The sequence below is a fragment of the Coturnix japonica genome, chromosome 1 (assembly GCF_001577835.2).
Source record: "Coturnix japonica isolate 7356 chromosome 1, Coturnix japonica 2.1, whole genome shotgun sequence".
NCBI classification, from domain to species: Eukaryota; Metazoa; Chordata; class Aves; order Galliformes; family Phasianidae; genus Coturnix; species Coturnix japonica.
In genome coordinates, this window is record NC_029516.1 from 175,401,328 (window position 1) to 175,416,307 (window position 14,980).

The 14,980-nt window shown below is 53.5% G+C and overlaps 1 protein-coding gene and 1 long non-coding RNA gene across 5 annotated transcripts in view; one reads left to right on the top strand and one right to left on the bottom strand.

Moving 5' to 3' along the window:
- Positions 1-1,297: 1,297 nt before the first annotated feature.
- LOC107308625 lies at positions 1,298-8,426 on the bottom strand. Of its 4 annotated transcripts, XR_004306013.1 has the most exons (6): positions 8,345-8,426; positions 7,183-8,147; positions 5,790-5,887; positions 4,137-4,231; positions 3,532-3,629; positions 1,298-2,784 (listed from the first exon to the last, which is right to left on the bottom strand). It is a non-coding gene; the product is annotated as an uncharacterized LOC107308625 (long non-coding RNA). The 4 variants fall into 4 exon arrangements; XR_001552860.2 differs by lacking the exon at positions 8,345-8,426 and having other exon boundaries at positions 7,183-8,328; XR_001552861.1 differs by lacking the exons at positions 7,183-8,147; positions 8,345-8,426 and having other exon boundaries at positions 1,298-2,781; positions 5,790-6,285.
- Positions 8,427-9,404: 978 nt separating this feature from the next.
- The window catches only part of LIPT2 (lipoyl(octanoyl) transferase 2), an 8,132-nt gene continuing 2,556 nt past the window's right edge, over positions 9,405-14,980 (top strand). Inside the window, exon 1 of the mRNA XM_015852629.2 lies at positions 9,405-9,936. Coding sequence (XP_015708115.1) covers positions 9,471-9,936 — 466 coding nt within the window. The 5' untranslated portion in view covers positions 9,405-9,470. The remainder of the gene's footprint in view (positions 9,937-14,980) is intronic.

Here is a 14,980-nt window from a genome sequence, read left to right on the forward strand (position 1 = left end):
GACTCCTTGGCAGCTCTGGACAGGGGCTCAGAGATGATATGAATATAGAATGGCCTGGGTTGCAAAGGCCCACAGTGCTCATCCAGCTCCAACCCCTGCTGTTGCAGGTCACCAACCAGCAGGCCAGGCTGCCAGAGCCCAATCCAGCCTGGCCTTGAATGCCTGCAGGGATGGGGCATCCACAGCCTCCTTGGGCAACCTGTTCCAGTGCGTCACCACCCTCTGCATGAAAAACTCCCTCCTAAGATCCAACTTAAACCTCCCCATCTCACTTTCAAACCATTCCCCCTTGTCCTATCACTGCCCACCCTCACAACCATCCCCCCCTCCTGTTATGCTCCCTTCAAGTACTGGATGCCCACAATGAGGTCTCCCTGCAGCCTTCTCTTCTCCAAGCTAAACAAGCCCAGTTCCCTCAACCTTTCCTCACAGCAAAGCTGCTCCAGCCCCTCTGAGCATCTCAGTGGTCTCCTCTGGTCCCCCTCCAAGAGTTCCACATCCTTCTTGTGTTTAAGACCTCCAATCCCAATTCACTGCACCATGCCCACTGACCGTGTCCCTCAATGCCACATCTCTGCAAGCCTGCAACACCTCCAGGAACAGTGACTCCCCCACCTCCACAAAGTCAAATGAAGTGTGGGTGCCCCATCCCTGCAGACACCCAAGGTCAGGGGATGGGCTCAGAACACTGATAGAGCTGCGGGCGTCCCTGTGTATTGCAGAGCGTGGGACCAGCTGGCCTTTAAGGGTCCCTTCCAACTCAAATCATTCTTTGATTCTATAAGACCAACTCATTACCCCATGGGCTTTAGGGCAGGGATGCTCATTACCCCAAGGCATCATTGCTCAGAGCCCCACACAGCTTTGTGTTGTAGAGCCCCTGAGATGAGCTGCTTTGCACTGAGCAGCAGAGCCCCTGGCTGTGCAGTGAAGCCCCTGGCTCCACCAGAGCTCCGAGCGGATGCAGATCCTCACTTGAATGCGTCAATTTTTACCTGGCAAAGGGCAGGGAAGGAAATTACACGTTCAGTAAGTGTTAAAATCAGCCCACGTGACGCACATGCCCCCACTGAGCTCTTCTCCAGCGCTCACAACAACAGCATCACTCAGCTGGCATCACATCTGCTTTGCTGGTAATAAATTCCAGACATCCTCTTCCTCCCGTGGTCCCATGAACTTTCTCTCTCTCTCTGTTTCTCGCTGTTCCTTTGTGTCGCTGCAGCTATTCTGGTTCTGTGTCATCTTGCTCCTGGCTTGATACTACCGTTCAGCGCAGCTCTGAAGACATTACTCATCATTTCTTTTCTTTAAAGCATCTTTTCATCTTTTGTTTTTTTTTCCTGCCTTCTACATTTGGGATGGTTTCCTGACCCAGTAACTGCAGTATTAAACTCTTCACCTCCGGAGCACAGTGTATGTTTGGGTATTGCAGACTGACCTGAGGGTTATGGTGAGTTCACTGAAGCTCTTCCACCAGAGGATTTCTTCTTTGGAATGAAGTCTGGTTCTGATCTCACTTATGTTGAAGTGGGCTCATGTTGCACCAGGGAAGGAGTCACTACTGCTGGAATCGTGGAGATGTGACACTGAGGAATGTGGTCAATGCGCATGGTGGGGTGTTTTGGGGTTGGGTTTGGGGACCTTGGAGGTCTTCTCCAACCTTAATGATTCTATGATCCTATGGTTCTGTAACTGGATAAAGCCCTCCACAATCTGACCCAACCTGAGAGCAGACCCTGCTTTGAGCAGCAGGTTGGAGCAGAGTTTTCCCAATCCCTTCCTATCTGAGTCTTGATCCTCCAAACCTCCGTGGTACTTCTTTGTCCCATGAATAGGAGAGAAGCGGCAGGTTTCTAGTACAGAAGGACAGAGAAGAAAGGGTGGGAACTTCATTAATGTCTGAAGACTGATGCTGTTGAGGTTAAAAAGACACTGAGTATTGCTAAATGGCATTTCCAAAACTAAAGCTTTATCACACAGTATCTCAAAGCTTTTGATAAACAAAGGCAAGCACAATCATTCCCACATCACAAAGCTGAATTCCTTCCCAAATTCCCCATTTCCTCGCCTCCTGCTCTGTTATTCTATGGTATGATTGGAGTCAATGATCTTAAAGGTCTTTTCCAGTCTTAGTGATACTGTGAATCTATGGTTCTTCCTGGCCCTGGCATATTGCATGACTCTGAATGCAGCATGATTTCTCTGCTTCCCCATTGGTATAACGTCTCAGTAAGACAGTTCAAGATCAATCTATAAGCAGTGCCAAGATCAGTCTATAAGCAGTGCCACGTACTCGCCCCACCTTTTTCTGTTGTGCTAAATCCAACGGTTAAGCGTCAGCTTCCTGCAGGTATGAAAACTAAAGTCAACAAAGCAACAAAGGAGCCAAGCTTCTAAGGGACACCGGATGAGGAGCTGGTCTGACTCCTGGGTCTTAAGGTGTGTAACAACCAGCCCTGCCTGCTGCCCCCACCCTGTTGATGCAGCCCAGGGTACCATTGGCCTTCCAGGCTGCAAGAGCACACTGCTGGCTCACGTCCAGCTTTTCATCCACCAGGAGCACCAAGTTCTTCACTGCAGAGCTGCTATCAATGAGTTCTCCCAGTCCTCGGTGTCCTTTCTGGGTCTCCAAAGACCTGCCAATATAACTACATGGGATCCCACTCCCTAATTCAGCTCTTCCAGAAGATCCTTCTTATCAGAGATGTTCTGATGAATGCTTAACCCAGCTGGGATGGTTCCAGCAAGGACTGGCTGCCCTGAGAGAATGCTGACCTCCATCTACTGGGGACAAAGCAGAGACAGGATTTACCTCACCAACGTCAATGAGAGAGGAGCAGTGTGTGCACAGACCTTTGCTTTGTGAGCAGAATCCCCACCTCCTGGCAGCACGGGGAGCTTGGAGTAGCCATGCTGACCTGAGATGCCTCAAAGGACAATGGAGAGAAGCCAAAGGGACACAGAAACTCGCCCCAGCTCTGACCCATCTCCCCAGGCGCAGTGAGGAGCTTCCTTAACTACTTCCTAAATGCACCCCTGGTGCGTGCAGCCTGCAGCACAGCCTCACACGTACACTTCCTTGTTTTTCTTCCCTTTTGTCACAGCCTCGGGAACGTTTCTTTGAGTCACTGAGTATATAATGGGGGTCAGAGCGGCTCTGGCTATGGGCCACATCCACCAAGACCATGCCTGAATGAACTGGAAAGCTCTGCCTGAGCCGTTCCCTCCCAGCAACCTTGGTGGAAGGTTTGTTGTGGAATAAGCCGTGGTAGCAATGCTCATCCTTCAAAGTGAACTGCAGGATTATCAGGCAGGGCTTGCAGCACTTAATGTGATAGCAGTGCGTGGTGCAAGGATTTGGTTGACCCTTCTGAGCTACTATATGGGAATCTGTAATGGGCATACAGGAAAAATGAACTCAGGGCTTAAAGCTTCCCAGAGCCACCTCCTTATCATAGAATCATTGAGGTTGGAGATGATCTCTAAGATCACGAGGTCCAACCCCAACCCACTCCCACCATGCCCACTGACCATGTTCCTTGGTGCCACATCCCCATGGCTCTTGAACACCTCCATGGATGGGGAATCCACTGCCCTCCTGTGCCAATGCTTGATGTGAGGAAACAGTGCTATAAAATGCAAGAGAGAAGAAATCACAACTCGATCAGACATTAAAAGTTCATCATAGAAATGTAATTCTGCTCGACTAAGGAAGTACTTCCATTACACACCAACCCAAGAGACCTCTTTATCACTGATGTCCCAGAGATCACTAGATGGCAGTGATTGATCCTCCATGATGAGAGCAATAGAGAAGATGATCTCTAAGCTTTGTCCAGCACAATGGATGAGAAGAGGCGTTTGGTGAAGGCCCCAGAAACACGACCAAGAGTGTTCCAGTTTCCTCAGAGCAGGATTTTTCTGCTGAGATTGTATAGCCCATAGCAGAGTTGGGCTCTATTCCATGTGCCAAACTCTTGCACACTTCAAATCCTTCCTCTGATTGCTAAACACAGAGAGCAGTCAGTGCTGGTGCTGGCATGGCCCTCAGAAAAAGGAGATGATTTGTCAATTACCTTTTGCTTGAAGAAAGATGGGATTTTGCTCAAAGGCTCATGGAGGGGATGTCCCCATACCTGGTGCTGTGAGGGGCACTCAGACTGAGCACCCCACTCCCAGCTCTGCCCACGACACCAGGACAGCTTCATTGCCTCTCTGTGACATCCCGGTCCTGCCAAAGTCAACAGGAATTTAGTCACGGATGGCACCGGAGCCAAGATGCTGACCCAGCAGCCCCCCTCCTGCAGGCACCTGCCTCACACCTTTGTCCTCTCAGCCCCTTCCTGCTATTAAACCCTGGCTTGCCTCAGCCCTAAGCCTCCCCGAGGGGGTAATGTCCTTCTGCCTGCTGCCTCCTGCCAGAAGAACCGGCCCTGCCTGCTACTACAATCAGAGGAGTTGGTGAGGATTCAAGAAACTCAGCAAGCACTCAAAGGAAAAGGCAATGCTGAACAGTAAATGATCACGTCACAAAGGAAAAACCCTTAACAATGCTCAAACCCTGGCATAAGGACAGAATGTGAACCATCCGTGGCTCCCTTCCATGCAAATTTCTCTATATCCTCCCTGCCTCAAAAGCAGGATACTGACAGTAAATACCCTGGTTACTCATCCATGTTCACTTCTGCTTTCTTATTTACAAGGATCCCCGACCCACTGCACACAGTTCCCCCCATCTTACGCAGGCAGCGCTGCTGCACGCCAAAAAGGAAGAGCACTTGGCTTTGATGTCCAGCAAGAACTTGAAGCTTAATCATAAAGAAGGAAATAATTCAATACACACACAATGTGGGTGCAAAATACAAGTGTCTCCTGCCAAGGGCAGGCGCTGCCAGCTGGCCTTGGCCCCGCAGCAACTGCAGAGACCCCAAATTCAGGTGGGGGTTGATGGCCATGAGTTGAGGGCCCCCATTGATAGGACAAGAGGTAATGGCCTCAAGTTGCACCAGGGGAGGGTCAGGCTGGATATTAGGGGAAAATGATTCTGTGAAAGAGTGGTAATGCATTGGAATGGGCTGCACAGGGAGGTGGGGGAGTCATCACCTCTGGAGGTGTTAAAGAAGAGGATAGATGTGGCCCTAGGGGACATGGTTGAGGTGGGTTGTGGTTGGTGACCTTGGAGGTCTTTCCTACCTCAGCCATTCTATGATTCTAAGAGTTGTCATGGTAGGGGTGGGTTGGGGTTGGCCTTGATGACCTTAGAGGCCTTTCCAACCTCAACCATTCTATGATTCCATGAGTCCTTACATTGGGAGTGGGTTGGGGTTGGCTTTGATGACCTTCAAGGTCTTTCCTAACCTCAGCCATTCTATAATTCTACGAGTTGTTGTGGTAGGGGTGGGTAGGGGTTGGCCTTGATGACCTTAGAGGTCTTTCCAACCTCAACAGCTCTACTACAGGGGCTGCTGGAGCAAAACACGCCCCATGACGAGCTGGCACAATGACACGGCGACATTCACAGTCTTGTTTCCCAGGCTGTATCAGTTTTATAACCCACTGCAACACCCATCTCCTTTTCATCAGGAACATAAGCAAACAAGGAAAGCGCCTTTCCTTCCCTTCAGACACCCGCGGAGAAGAGCTGCAGCCCACATGGCGCTCAGGTGATAGCTGAATTACCAGGTAATACAAGGGGTGGCTGACCAGCATGGCCTATTTCTGATAAAAACACATTTATTAACATTTGATTTTGCTATAAAAATCAAAAGCGTGTCTCATGACTTTCATACCTTAATCTTGTCGATAACGTGTAACACTGTGCTGGGAATGGCTCTGCCTTTAATGGTTGACTCATTGCACCCCAACCAGACCGACCTATTTTCTCCATCTGCAATAAAAAGTCACACCAGGAACACGTTATCACTCCTGGAGTCACAGTGTGATTAATTGCAAAGCACATCAATGCAACGCAGCTTGGCTAGCTTTATGTATGAGAGCTTTTGTACAATAACCTCATGTGCGATCTGTGACCTTGGGACACCAGCCCAGAGCCCTGGGCCCTATCAGCCACCCCCATATCCCAATCTCTCATCCCCATGACTTAACCCCCACCCCCATGCCCTGTCCCTATCTCCTATCTGCTGCCCCCCGTCTTTGGACTCTTCCAGTCATCCTCATTCTCAGCCCCTCTCCCTGTCTGTCTGTGAGCTCCAGAACCAGACCCCAACCCTATGCTCCCAGGACCTCATCCCCTTCCCAATCCTGCTCCCTCCTCGTGGCCCTTGTCTCTTGGCCTCTTCTCTATCTCCTCCTGTCCCTCACCCCCTAACCCCACTGCAGACTCCATTCCCTATCTTGTCTCAGGCCATGTTCCACATTCTCCAGGCAAATCCATTGCCAATCCATGCCACCTCTCCACCTCCTTTCCTATCCCCTATCTGCAACAGGCCCCGTCTCCTTAACCCTGGTCCCATTTCCCCTGTCCCCAAGCTCATCTCCTACCCACATACACCTAAGCCTTGACTCCTGTCCCCTATTTCTGACCCCTATATCCTACTCCCAGGCCCTCAACCCCTTCCTGTCTCCTGTTCCTGGTCCCCTGCTCCCTGTACCATTGCCAGCCCATCATTGACACCCACCTAGGTCCTATCCCCTACATCCCATTCCCAAGCTTTATCCTCGGTCTTTCATCTCCCGTCCCATCACTGTCCCCTATTCCTGATCTCCTATCCCTGTGACTTTCCCTTATCCGCCCATACCCTGTGCCCTGTTCCTACATTCTATTCCCACACCCTGCTCCCTGTCTTTGACCCCATCCCCATGTCTGTGCCCTGCTCCTGTCCCCCCTTTCCAAGTCTCCTATCCCCGTGCCCACCCTCTACCCACATATATCTAGATTCTGTCTTCTATTCCATAACCTCATTCCCCTGTTTCCCACCCACATATATGTGGTCCCCAGTTCCTATATCCTAATCCCTGGCCTCATACCCTATCCTCATTTCTGTCCCCATTCCCCATTTCTGGTCCCTTACCACCTACCCCATCTCCTCCCCACATGCACTTGTCCCCTACATCAATTCCCAAGTACCATTTCTATCCTCAGTCCCCTGTTCTCCATTCCTGGTCCATCACCCACATCCCTTGTATTCTAATCTCAGTTAATTCAATATCCTAATTCCATACCTTGTCCCCACACTTCTGCCCTCTCCTGCCCCCTATTCCTGGTCTCTTCTGTTTTATTTCTGTCCCCTATATCCTATTCCCAGAGCACGTTCCCCATCCTTGAACCCCTGTCCCCTGTCCTTGTCTACTATTTCTCGTCTCCTTTCCTTGTGTCTGTCCTCTTCCTACAGATACTTGGGCCCTGGCCCCTACATCTTAATCTCAGGCCGTATCCATAGTCCTCTGTTCTCATGCTTGTCCCCTATTCCTGATCTCTTATCCCCTGTATCTACTCCATACCCACACATATCTGTCCCTGGCACCCTATACCCCATTCCCTGGCCAATTCCTGTCCCCATGTCCACCCTGTCCCTTATTCCTGCCCTCCTAACACCATGACTTCCCTCCGCTCACACACACCTGGGTCCACCCCGAGATCCTATTCCTTGCCTCCATTCCCCCTCCTGCCCCCTCCCCATATACCTCCAGACCCCAATAAACCTTTCCTAGGCTTTGCTTCCCATCCCTCATCCCCTGGGCCCCACAGCTGAGCCCTAAATCCTAATCCCAGGCCCTATAAACTGTCCCCATGCCCGCTCCCTAAGTACATACACATTCCCTACCCCCTATATTCCAGTCCTAGGCCTTGTTTCCTGCCCCCAGCATACATATACACCTGGGCCCTACATCTTAATGCCAAGCCCTGTAACCTACCTCCACACCTGCCCCCTACCTACATACATCCACCCACTCCTTCCCCTATACTCCACTCTAAGAGCCCTGACCCCTTCCTACATCCACCTGGGCTCTATATTCTAACCCCAGGCCCTATGCCTTGTTTCCTGCCCCCTACATACATATACACATGGGCCCTTTATCTTAATACCAGGCCCTATGCCTTGTTTCCTGCCCCCTACATACATATAAACCTGGGCCCTATATCTTAACGCCAAGCCCTATATCCTGCCTCTACGTCTACTCCCTACCTACATACACCCACTCTCTCCTCCCCCTATACTCCATTCTAAGAGCCCTGACCCCTTCCTACATCCACCTGAACCCTGTATTCTAACCCCAGGCCCTATAAACTGTCCCCATGCCTGTTCTCTAAGCACATACACACTCCCTGCCCCCTATATCCCATTCCTAGGCCTTCTTTCCTGCCCCCTACACTACTCCCTACCTACATACACCCACTCTCTCCTCCCCCTATACTCCATTCTAAGAGCCCCGACCCCTTCCTACATCCACCTGAACCCTATATTCTNCTACCTACATACACCCACTCTCTCCTCCCCCTATACTCCATTCTAAGAGCCCCGACCCCTTCCTACATCCACCTGAACCCTATATTCTAACCCCAAGCCCTATTCCCAGTCCCCTCTTCTCACACCAACCCATAACCCACACACATTGTTCCCCACCCCCTCTCCTTACATCCCTACATCCCATTCCTAGGCCTTGTTTCCACCCCTCTACATACATATACACCTGGGCCCTATATCTTAATGCCAAGCCCTATAACCTGCCCCCTACCAACATACACCCACACTCTCCTTCCCCTATACTCCACTCTAAGAGCCCTGACCCCTTCCTACATCCACCTGGGCTCTACATTCTTACCCTAGGCCTAGTCCCCTCTTCTCATACCTACCCCTAACCCTCACACATTATTCCCCACCCTCTCTCCTTACATCCCTACATCCCATTCCTAGGCCTTGTTTCCTCCCCTCTACATACATATACACCTGGACCCTATATCTTAACACCAAGTCTTATACCCTATCTCCACACTTGCCCCCTACCTACATACATCCACCCACTCCTTTCCCTATACTCCATTCTAAGAGCTCTAACCCCTTCCTACATCCACCTGAGCCCTATATTCTAACCCCAGGCCCTCTTCCCAGTCCCCTCTTCTTATACCTAACCCTAACCCACACACATTGTTCCCCACCCCCTCTCCTTACATCCCATTCCTAGTCCTTGTTTCCACCCTCTACACACATATACACCTGGGCCCTATATCTTAACACCAAGCCCTATAACCTGCCCCCTACCTACATACACCCACCCTCTCCTTCCCCTATACTCCACTCTAAGAGCCCTGACCCCTTTCTACATCCACCTGGGCTCTATATTCTTACCCTAGGCCCAGTCCCCTCTTCTCACCCCTACCCCTACCCCATCCCCTGTTCTTCCACCCCTGCCCCTTTATCCCACCCCCAGCCTTCGTTTCCCCTCCCTTATCCCTCCCACTTCCCCATAAGCCCCTCCCTCACCTTCATGTCCCTCCCCCTTACCCCGCCATGCCTGTTCCGGCGGTGCGGGCCGTCTCGTTGGGTTTGCGGCCTTACGAAGAAGCTTTGCGGGTCCAGCAGCGCTGCGTGGCGGCTGCGAGGTCGGCTCGGTGTCCTCCTCCTCCTCCTCGTCCACCATCCGAGTACCTGGTGCTGAGCGAACCCGCACGGCCCGTCTATGCGTGGGGGCTGCGGGGAGCCCCGACGGAGGATGAGGCGGAGAAGCTGCGGGCTGCGGGTGCGGGGTTGGCTGCGGTGCGGAGGGGAGGCAGCGTGACGTTCCACGGGCCGGGGCAGCTGTTGGCTTTCCCCGTGTTGGACCTGAAAGCGAGGGGGATGCAATTAAGGGGATACGTGGAGAGGCTGCAGGACGTGGCGGTGCGGCTGTGCCAAAGGGTCGGGGCTGTGAGCGCAGCAGGGAGACCACCGCCATACACCGGAGTGTGGGTGGGGGACGGCAAAGTGTGCGCTGTCGGTGAGCGATTGGAGGGGGTGGAGGGGGTTCTGGTGGGCCTTTGGGGGGTGCCAGAGGGGTGTGTGTGCAATTTAGTGGGGTGTTACAATAACATGGGGAGGGGGGATCATAGCAGTGTGTGCAAGGGGTTTGAACGGGGGGGGGGAGGTGTCTGGGTTAAGGGGAGGTGGGTGGGTTTGGCAAAGGGTGGTGGGTGCAAGTGTGGGATGCACTGTTGGTCGTGGGTGCATGAGGTATAGGGGGGGGGATGCAATAGGGGTGTGTGCACAGGGGTTTTGTCAGTGGGGGGGGGGAGGTGGTGGGCGAAGGGTGTAGTGTGCTATCCCGTGGGGGGGGGTGTGCATATGGGGTTATGGGAAGGGTGGTGGTTGCAGGGTGGTGTGGTGCATGTGGGGGTGAACTGAGGGTGGCAATGCATGGTGTGGGGGGGGATTCATAGGGGTGTGTGACACAGGTCTTGCCAAGAAGGGGGGGAGGTGGGTTGGTTTGAAAAAGGTGTGTGTGCATTGGCTGGTGGGTGCCAACTGTAAGAGTGTATAACTGATGGGGGATGCCAAAGGTGTGTGCACAGGGGTTTGTACGTGGGGGGGGGGTGGGGGGGGGGAGGGAGAGGTGGGTAGGGTTGGCAGGAGGGTGCGTGGTGCAATGTTGGGGGGCAAGTAGGGTGCGGATGCAATGGTTAAGAGAGGGGGGGATGCCTAGGGTGTGTGAACAGGGGTTGCACGGGTTTGGGGGAGGGGTTGGGTGGGTTGCCAAAGGGGTGTGTGTGCATAATGTGGGGGTGAGCAGAGGGTGCGGATGGCCAGGAATGAGGGGGTGCTGAGCAGTGTGTGCCCAGGGGTATTAGGAGGGGGGAGGTGGGGCTGGGTTGCAAAAGGGCTGTGTGCAATGGTGGGGCTGCAATCAGGTGGCATGCCAGGTAAGGGGGGGGTATGCATAGGGGTGTGGTGCAATAGGGTTTTGACGGGGGGGGGGGGGGAAGGTGGTGGGCCTATGCAAAGGGGTGCGTGTGGCAATGTGGGGTGTCCGGGGGGGGGATGCATAGCACGTGGTGTTGCACCAAGGGTTTGCACAGGGGGGGAGGTGGTGTTGGGGTATAAGGGAGGTGGTGTGGTTGCAGGTGTTGTGTGCATGTGGGGGTGCATGAGGGTACGTGCTGGTGGCGAGGGGGGAGATGCCTAGCAGTGGGTGTGAGCAGGGGTTTGCAGAGGGTTCGAGGTGAGGTGGATGGGTTGCAAAGGGGTGGTGTGTGCATGTGGGATGATCAGTGATACAGGGTGTGGGGGGATGCATAGGTGTGTGAAGCCCCAGGGGTTTGCCAGTGGGGGGGGAGGGTGGGATAGGTTGCAGAGGGTCGTGTGTGCAATGTGGGGAGTGGCAGTGGTCAATGCCATGGTGAGGGGGGAATGCAGTAGGCAGTGTGTGCACAGGGGTCTTGCAGGTGAGGGCGGGTGGGGTGAGCGCTGCAAGAGGAATTGCAAGTGTGCATATGATGGGGGGTGGGGATAGTCATGGGTCTATGGGGGAGGTGGGTGTGTTTGCAGGTAGGTGTGGTGCGAATGTGGGGGTGATGCACACATGGGGAGGGGGGAGTGCATAGGGGTGTGTTGCATCGAGGGTTCGTTTGCAAGATGGGGAGGTGGGGGATTAGGTGGGGTTTGGGTTTGTGGGCATGGAAGGGGCGTGTCGTGACAATGTGGGGTGAGTTCGGATAGCGATGCATGTGAAGGGGGGATGCATAGAAGCATGTGGTGCAACAAGGGTTTGCAGTGGGGGGGGAGGTTGGGTGGGCTGCAAAGGATGCGTGTGCAATGTCGGGGGTGTGGGGATGTGGAGGGGCTGTTATATTAGGTTGAGGGCTGTGGTGTTGGGGGACTGGCTATAAAGGGTGTGTGGGTGCATGATGAGGGTGTGCCAATATACGGGGGTGATTTAGGTATAGATTAGGTGGAGAGTGGGAGGATAGCCCATAAGGGGGTGTGTTGCAGCGGAGTGGCGGGGAGGAAGTGTCTGGAGATGGGATTGTGCAAAAGGGGTGGTGTGTGTAGCACAATGTGGGGGTGAGGGTCAGTGCATTGATCGGCTGAGGAGTGGGAGTGCATATAGGGTGTGGGTGTGGTACTTGGGGTTTTGGAAGGGGGTCAGGGAGAGTCTGCGGTGAGGTTGCAATAAGCGGGTGTGTGTGCCAAATGGTGGGGGGTGGGTAGGTTAAAGTGCATTGCAGGGGTGAGGTGGGGGTGTGGAATTGCAAATAGGGGATGTGATTGATCCGGTTGTTCTTGCAAGCTCGGGGGAGGGGATGGTTGTGGTGTGGGTTATAGGGGAGAGTTGGGTGGGTTTTTGCATAGGGCTTGGGATTGGAATGAAATAGTTGAAGATGCTATCAGGGGGGTGCTGCACGGTAAAGGGGGGGGAATGGCCAATAGGGGGTTGTGTGCAACAGGGATCTTGCACGGGTTGGTTGGACGGGGGAGGTGGGTGGTTCAAAGGTGTTGTGAATGTGGGGTGCATCGGTGGCATGCATGGTGAGGGGGGGGGGATGCATAGACATGTGTGTGGCAAGGGTTTTGCGCAAGCGGGGGTTATTTGGGGTGGGTGTGAGGTTGCGAAAGGTGTATGTGGGGGTGTAACTCGGTGGATGCACGGTGACGGGGGGGGGGTGCATAAGCATGCGTGCATTACGGGGTCGTTGGGGCGTGGGAGGGGGAGGTGGGTGGGTTGAAGAGGGTGTCGTGTGGCAATGGTGGGTGTGCACAGAGGTGCACTGCACAGTAAGGGGGGGAAAGCATAGAGGGAGTGTGTGCACCAGGGAGTTATGGCATGGAGGTGGGGGTGGAGGTAGGGGTGGTTTGCAAGGGGTGTGTGTGCGGAATGGGCTGGGAGGTGCCTGAGGGGGTGCAGGCATGGGTGAGGGGGGAATGCATATACAGGGGTGTGTGTACCTGTGGTTTTGCACCTGGCGGGTGCAACAGTGCGTGTAGTTTGGGGTGTGGGGTGTTGGTAAAGGGTGTGTGTGCAAATGGGTGTGCACTGGAGGGTGTATATGCAGGTGGGAATGGAGATGCATATGAGAGTAGAATGTGCGCAGGGGTGTTGCATGGTGGGTGCTGGGGAATTGGATGTGGCATGGGGTTTGGGCAGGTGAGGGGTTTGCAAAGGGTGTTGTGTGACAGTGGTGCAGGAGGGTATGCCATGGTGGAAGGGGGGGATGCATTGGGGAGGTGTGCAGGGAGGGGGAAGGGATGCATAAGTGTGAGGTTTGGGGCGAGAGGGTTTGTTGCAAAAGTGTGTGTGAATGTGGGGGTGTAGTGAGGGTGCAAGTGCATGGTGTGCGGGTGTGTAGCACAAAGCAGGGTGATACCAAGGGTGTAGTGACCGGGGTCTTGCCTGGGGGAGGGGGCAAGTGGGGATGGTTGAATGGTGTTTTGGATGGGTAGGGTGTTGAAAGGGTGTGTTTGTAACTGGGGGGAATGCCATAGGGTGTGTTTGACAAGGGGGGATGCCCAATGGGAGAAGTATTTGCATGGAGGATGAGTTGAGTGAGGGGGTGTGGATGGGGGGGGGGACATGCCACTGGGGTGAATACACAGGGATGTGCAAGCAGTGGGGGGATCGAGCAGGATGGGGGGGCATGCCCAAGAGGTGACATGGGCACAATTGGTGCAGTATGTGGCACAGGTGGGAATGCATGGGGGGGGGTGCATAAGGGGTGCAGCACTTGGGGATGGATACATAGGTCAGGTGGTGCTCCTTGAGGGGGCCGTAATGATGGGTGCTCAATCCATTAGGGTGCCACTTGTGGAAGCACATCACGTCCATGGGCTTGGCACTGGACTGCTGCACCTGACTCTCCTGGTTCGATGCACATTGGTGCCCTGATGGGCTGGAGGGACGACGGCAATTCACTAAGTCGGAATGTAGGCCGCCATGATTACATTGCGACATCCTTGAGCCCTTTCCTTTGAGATCTTCCGGAGTCTTTGAATGGCAGCTTAGGTGTTTTCTGAGGAGCTAAGGATGAGAAGTGTGCAGGATGATGGAAGAGTCACAATACGTATGATGTGAGAGTCTGGTGCTGGAGGCACACAGATGGTGTTGGGATGGGTCCCGCAGTGAGTCTCTCACAAGCCACGTTCATATGCTGGATGCTGGTGAAAGCAAACAAAGCTTTATTTAGAGCAGGGTTGGACATGCAGAGCTCAGGTCGTGTCCCCTCAGTGAGCACTTTAGTGGTTTGAATTCCTCTCTCCTCACAAAGGTCTGAATTGGGACGAATGCTTTGGGGCAAGAAGGGAGGGGTGTTGCTTGGTGAAGTGTTTGTATCTCCTTGCTGCTGTGCAAACAGTCAGCGTTGGTTTTTATATAAAGAGAGTTTGGTGGGAACGTTGGCTGCTGTGCTTTGACCTTGTGTGCTTTGTGAATGCTTGATCCTTAGTCCTGGAGGTGTTCATTGGCTGGAACTGTGATTGGGTTAAGAGGGAACTAAGGGGACTAAAGGCCAGAGGAACCCTAAAGGCAGCAAAGGGGAAATAAGGCCAAAAAAGGGCGACTAAAGACCAAAAGAGGAGCCGAAGCCACAGAGGGGACAGTAGGCACCAGAAGAGGCACTAAAGCCACCAAAAGGGACTAAGGGGCCCACTAAAGAGGCCTGAAGGTCACAAAAGAGTGACAAAAGTAATTCCAAGGGGGGGGGGGGATAAAAATCCACTAAAGAGGGACTATAAATGATACCAAAGGGGGGGGGATAAAGTCACCAGAAGGTGGCTAAAACGCAATAAAAGGGGACCAGAAGACAGCAGGGGGGACGCACGGCTACTAAAGGGGGACAAATACACCAAAGGGGGACTAAAGTCACCAGAGAGAGGCTTAAAGGCACCAATGGGTCGATTTAAAGGCAATGGGTATTTAAGGCTACTGGGGGGTCCGGTGGGGGGGCTGAAGGCCCGACACCAAGAGACTAAAAGCCACTAAAAGAGGCTAAAGCCACCAAGAAAAGATGATGCTGATACCAGAGGGAGGAGTGGGAGGAAAGGGACTTGGGGTG